The sequence below is a fragment of the Dermacentor variabilis genome, chromosome 2 (genome assembly GCF_050947875.1).
Source record: "Dermacentor variabilis isolate Ectoservices chromosome 2, ASM5094787v1, whole genome shotgun sequence".
NCBI lineage: Eukaryota > Metazoa > Arthropoda > Arachnida > Ixodida > Ixodidae > Dermacentor > Dermacentor variabilis.
This window is the reverse complement of record NC_134569.1, coordinates 17,697,071-17,703,265: the sequence shown is the minus strand read 5'-3', so window position 1 is coordinate 17,703,265 and position 6,195 is coordinate 17,697,071. Positions and strand designations below refer to the sequence as shown.

Genomic DNA, 6,195 nt, shown 5'->3' with positions numbered 1-6,195 from the left:
GCATACTAACTTTTCCCTATTTATATATGTCTTGCGCTGTAGATAGGGAAGAATGTGGTGCATTAAGACGAGCCAAATGGCGCCACGAAGAGGTTGCAATCCGGTGACAGGTCCTTCTCCAGTCATCTCAGCTCCCTGCAATATAATGTTTCGCAAACCATGTCACTCGCGTCTCGTCGACATGAACACGAACCCTTTGTCGAACAGAAGTACTCATTTTTGACACGCGCAGTCGTATAAGTCCGCTACGCTTTCACCGAATCACCTTCACCTGTATGGCAATGTGACCAGGGATCGTCTTAAGAAGACGAGTATGTTTGGCTTTTACCACCCACTTAGCGTGGACGGCTCTTTGAGCGAGCAAACTGGGCCGATGATAGAAAACGTTTTAGCGTGATTTGCAAGGCGGGCCTGTCCTGAAGGCATTACAAAGTCACAGCACACACACGCTTCATGGTAGTATAACTAGGTATGTTCGAATAGTCATGTTTCACAATGGTATCGAATACGAATATTCTAGAGAAACATTTACGGTATACCGAATAGAATGACGACAATTTGCTCATTCCTAAAGCGACGGGAAATATGAAATGTTCGCGGAGTCCATCTGGCAAAAAAAAAAAAAAAAGCAGAAACGAAGAAAGCAAGCGAATCTGTATTGGCGCACACTTGTAATAGCGTTCACAATTATATGTCTGGACAAACGAGCAGCTTGTAAATGACGAACTGCGTTCATTTTTAGCTTGGACACCATGACGAAAGGCAAGCATAAAACTTAAAATAGCCAGCCGTTACGAAAGAAGGCCGCAGATCCATATCCCCTGATTATTACGAAGCTTGCCACCAGTGCTTTGGGTCACGAACGCGCTCGCCGGCGCGTCTCGTCGGTCCTTTTTTGTCCGACGTCCGTCGCGCACCGCTGCCTGCTATCGCCGTGGCTTCCCCTTCGCAGCACTACATATGCGTCTCATCTGCTGAGCGTGCTTTGTAAGCTGTGCTTCGGAAACATCGGCGCTTCTTCTGCGTCGCTCCCTTTGAAAAGTATTCGGGGCCCATTCGACAAAGCACTTACACAAGACGTCGAGACATACTAAGCACGATGCCTCTTACGTTCAACTCCTTCACAGTACTCGAAACCATGCTTTGCCGGCCTTTTTGCGTATCTCGCAGTGTGGCACACTTGATAAGAGCGAGGGCCACTGTACCGCCATGTATGGATAATCATTGGCAACATAATGCTTACCCAGTCCGGACGACACATGAATTTTTCCTACGGGATACCTTGATACCACAATACTCTGATAAGACTATATGCTTTTCTGTTCTTTTTCTCACTTTAAATAATAGGTGCACTTTTGCTTTTCCCTCAAGTTGTACCTAAAATAGGTTCGTCCCGTCCTTTCAGCGATGTGGCCTGACTTTATCGAAGGTTTCTATCCTTTCTTTCGGTGATAGTCTTCTCTTTTCCGGTGAAAGGGCGCGTTGCGTTCAACGAATACGCGGACGTTAGCCCCAATCCTACAGATTTCTAATCCGTTCCGGTGTAAAAGGGGCAAGACGGCGCTCTTCGCTTCTTTATAACAGACTTAGCATGGAGTTCTCATTTTTGTTACTATCCCTGTTCAGTAGCCACAACGTTACATTCGGTTACGCCATTACATCGACTGTCGCTGGTGTTTCTTCTCCAGCTCACCTTGGTTGAGATGCCTTAACTTCAAGCAACAAACGTGCGCCGTATGCTGGCCGCCACAATAAAGCACGTCGCTTGTATTACATGCCAACAAACTGGAGCGGGTATGGCTTTCCGGCTCTACAGCCGCGCCCCATTTACTGTGGGCCATATAACGCAGCACGCCTGAAGAGGACGTGAAAGAAAAATACATCAAATGGCACCGGCGGGAATCAGCGCACGGTCTTTCAAGCTCCCGTACTAAGCCCGACCTCCTTCCTGTCTGATGCGAGTCCGCGTTCGCAGCTGGGTACGAGTCTTTCAAAAGCTTCGCATTTCGCATCTCCTAAAGGAAGCTTTGTAACACAGTCGCGGCACGCGCCGGCAAACGTACGTGTCGTGACGTCTTAAACGAGCTTCTGCCGAGGCCAGAAGCAAAATTAACCAAAAGCGATAGACATCAACCCCATACATGCACTTGTGCAGTTCTTTATAAAAGGTTTTCTTTTTTTTGTATATAGCGTGTAAGCCAGGCACGGGTGCGTGTAGCACAGTTGAAGCCAGAAACAGAACTACACACTGTGCATGTGGGATGCATCTTCTGTGCCATCAACATCAACACTCTTTCGCACTGAATATTGGAGTAACCTTTAGAGTCCAACAGACAACAGTATATATATATATATATATATATATATATATGTGTGTGTGTGTGTGTGTGTGTGTGTGTGTGTGTGTGTGTGTGTGTGTGTGTGTGTGTGTGTGTGTGTGTGTGTGTGTGTGTGTGTGTGCTTCTTTTATTGTTGTTTTCCTGAACGCGAAAATGCATTCTTTGTTTACTCATGATCTCCTGACGACCAGAATGCAGAGGATAATGAAATCGACTGCTACCAGAGGAATCTGGCTGCCTTACCAGAGCTCTATGCCGAGTTAAGTACATGCATATCCACGCTGTGCAAAAGTTACACTACACGCAAGAACCACAGCTCGTTGTCTACTACATGGAGAATTCTGTGACGATACTTTGTGTATCGTCAGGCTCGACTCCGTTTCTCACTCGTATCTCCCACGAACAATCTGCTGCCTATACACATGGAACTTCGACCATCGACGCTCTGACCCGCTGACGGTACATTTATACGAATCAAACACTTTCGCAACTGACGAGGATGCAGGAGGTGCACAAGGGGCGGAGTGCTTGCCAATAAGTTGCTGCAATCGATAACACTTATCCAACGATCACGAGATGAGACAACCGTGCGACTGACCTTGCGCAACAACGGCTCAGCGCTGTACACGCACTAAGTCTCGCAACGGTGTCGATTACCGCTACTTAAGAAGTTCAATATCGCACAATAGCGAAACGGAATCTTTCTGATGCTCATCTACATTGACGAAATACTTTCGTATGCATTGAACGGCACGCACGTAACTGCAATTTCGTTTCGCTCTTTAAAAAAGCAGTTACACAATGCTGCACGTTTTGCTGCCAAGCTTGTGAATTGTCAAAAGAGGAAATTGCCGGTGCTCTGGCAGATGTCCAAACATGTTTAGGATTAGACAGAGAAAGCGGAAAGAGGGGGGCGGGAACCGACGGCTATATTGTCAATCAAGAATCGTCCTTAAAATACCATAAGTCAAGCTCTGACAATCAGCTAATGTGTTATCACAATCGCGCTTTCAGCTCTCGATTGAAGCCGTCGAACTCCAGGCACAAAAATGAGTCCTGCATAACTTCCAATTGAATCTGCGTTACAATCATGATCGAACGTAAATTATGTCAAGTGCAGTGATGTTTAAGAAGTCAACAAAGTTTTAGGCAGTGCTCCGCCTTAGTACTTAACCTACATGAGATAAGTTAGTTTCTACAAAACATTTCAAACCCGAAAAGGAGCAAAAAGCATTCACACAGTCGCGGCTCAGGTCAGGCCGACAAATTGCGGCATGCAGCAGGGAATAAGTGCAAGAGACATAGATACGTCATGAACACACGTTCACTCTTTTAATTATCATCGCTTCTTTTCTTCCTGTACAATTCCCACATATGGGATGACTTCTTGCAAGTCGGTCACGCCGACTGGCGAAAATAAAATAAACACGGCACAACGGACACACACTTTGTTCTTTCGCTCGCATCACATTAGCCTTTTCCCGAAATCAGCCATGAGAGACATTCTTTGAGGAGGCACACGCACCCGACAACGCGTGCCAACAATAGGAGGAACTTAAACTTAACTCTTTAGCAGAGCTTTGAAATACTGATTCGAGATTCGTCAATCGCTTAAACGAAATCTGGTGACCTCTCAGAGGGCTCGTCACTATTTTATCAGGCACACGCGCACTTACAGGAAATGAGGTCTCGGCAAGACACCGTGGTTTAGGATAACGGTCATTGCCTGTACCAGTTTGTGTACTTACAAAGGAATCGGTGCGCCGCGAGGTGGGAGATGGTTTTCTCTGCAGCTGCGATATTTGTTTTTCTCGACCTCTGACGGCAACACACACACACACGCACACTCCATACACACCCGCAGACACCCAAGGCACGCGCTTTGGTCCAGAGCGTCGGTCATCGGAAACGGGCAAATGACAGTAACAACAACAACGCTATGTACAAGTTCCTGAGGAAAGGGGATGTGTTCCAACGTTCCGCATTGTCTCTTTTTCGAGTCGACATCACAAGCTCAAATCTTCTCTTCCGAGTAACCCGACTCATCTGACACGTTATCCGACTCCTCGTCCACCGTCTCGTCGATTGAGTTCAGCGGCCGTCTCCGCAGCTGTGGGTTAGGCATGTCTTCCACCGAGTCCGAGTCCAGAGAGTCCGTTTCGCGCACACCAACACCAAGCATGAAATGGTCCGACAGTGAGTCCAAGTCGGCGTCCGTCACCACGTCTGACGTGGATTCGTGCTCAGAGCCTGTGGTGATAAGGTCGTCCTCGAAGTCCTCGTCCTCTTCGTCTTCCTCGATGGAGGTGAGCTTGGGCGCACTCCGGGATCTCTCGAGCGGCGCCCTGAAATTGCTGGTTCCCGTGCTGAGCATCTGTTTCCTTCGGGGCATCGCCGGCTGCTCGTAGATGCTTCCTAGCGAGAGCCTCGCTTTCTGCCGGCTCAGTTTCTCGCGCTTGAACTCTTGGAGCGCCGCGGCGAGCTTCTGGTTTAGCTGCGTGGTCATTTGGCGCGCCACTTCCTCCTTGACGCACAGGACAGCGTGACAGCGCAGCTCCTGCTTCATCTTGCGCCCCTCGTGCCTGTATATCCAGCAGAAGATCTTGGGGTGTGAGGGCACCGACGTGCAGTGCGTAATGCGACTAGCCCAGTACTCCGTGAGTCCGTGCTCTTTGGTAACCGCCTTGAGACCCGAGTTGCACACGGTCAGCTTCATGTGGATGTCTTGCTTGACATTGGTGCAGTAGTTTTTCCACAGGGTGGCCAGAGGCTTGTCCACGCAACCTTCACCCTTGGCCCACGGGGTGAGAACGTTGCCCAGATAGACCACCTTGTACGTCGGGTCATACTCTGTGATGGTGACTGATTTCTTGTTCCAGAACTTGTTGAACATCGGAGGCCACGATGACGACATTGTGTCCTCTCTCGGCGTGGGGGCGTTTCTGCAGGCGAACTTTCCTTCAGGTGGGCGACGGCAGTCGCTGCTTCGCGTCACACACGTCCAGTGCCGGTCTTCTATGGCATGGCGCTGCGGCACACGCCGCAAGCTTTCGGCGACCAGAAGAAACGCGCCTTCACTGAAATGCGCGCAAAGGCTTCACGCGCTGGCGCCGCAGAAATAGCCACTTGTCTCCCCCGAGAGAGCGAGCGTTCCCCCCACGCGCGCCACACAGACGACGGCAGCAAAACTCACCGAGGAGACCACCTGCGGCCCTCCTCGTGTATTCGTGGCTTGCCGCCGACGCACAGTCAGGAGGAAAGAGCAGCCGAAACACGAGTCGTCGACGCAAATCCTTTGGGAGATAGTCCCCTTGCGGGGCGGAACTGTCCGGCAGAGCGACGACCCAGACGGTGCGAAATCCGAGGCAGGCGTCCCTGCCGCTGCTTGGGAGGCGAGGCTCGGCGAGGCAGCAGAAGAAACCGGCTCCGTGCCGCGCGCGCGCTCTCCAAGCGAACTGGCACAAACAAACGAGCGTGCGAGAGAGACGCCTAGCTGCCCACCGCTTTTCGTTCCACTTGGCTTGAGGCCCAACGCGAAAGGTGCAGCCAGTGCGAGTTCTGCGTGTACCTGCCGAGGGGGAGCACGTAAAACTAGAAACGGCACGCGTGACGTCACGATAGGCTCGGGCTCTCATTGGCTGATAACGGAAGTGAGAGAGCGGCACATGCGCTGCCGCAGTTACGCGCCTGCTTTCGCACTCGCGCTTGGGGAGCGCGCACAAAGCGCGCAAGCAGCTAGTTTCGTGACTGGTGTCGCCATCTGACGCCAACGGTTTAAACTCAACTTTGACGAATGAATACCAAAAGAACTCGTCTTCTCCGCGCTGGGTTGTCTCGGTTCTCTCGTAGCACTGTT

General features: G+C 50.4%; 1 protein-coding gene across 1 annotated transcript; it reads right to left on the bottom strand.

The window, feature by feature from the left end:
- Positions 1-3,645: 3,645 nt before the first annotated feature.
- LOC142571444 (protein FAM43A) lies at positions 3,646-5,914 on the bottom strand. The gene has a single exon (XM_075679793.1). The coding sequence runs from the start codon at positions 5,251-5,253 to the stop codon at positions 4,354-4,356; it is 900 nt and encodes a 299-aa protein (XP_075535908.1). The 5' UTR covers positions 5,254-5,914; the 3' UTR covers positions 3,646-4,353.
- Between the last annotated feature and the right edge of the window lie 281 nt (positions 5,915-6,195).

Bases quoted from the DNA above. Each gene is read 5' to 3' on its own strand.
- LOC142571444 (XM_075679793.1), bottom strand. From the start codon at position 5,253: ATGTCGTCATCGTGGCCTCCGATGTTCAACAAGTTCTGGAACAAGAAA.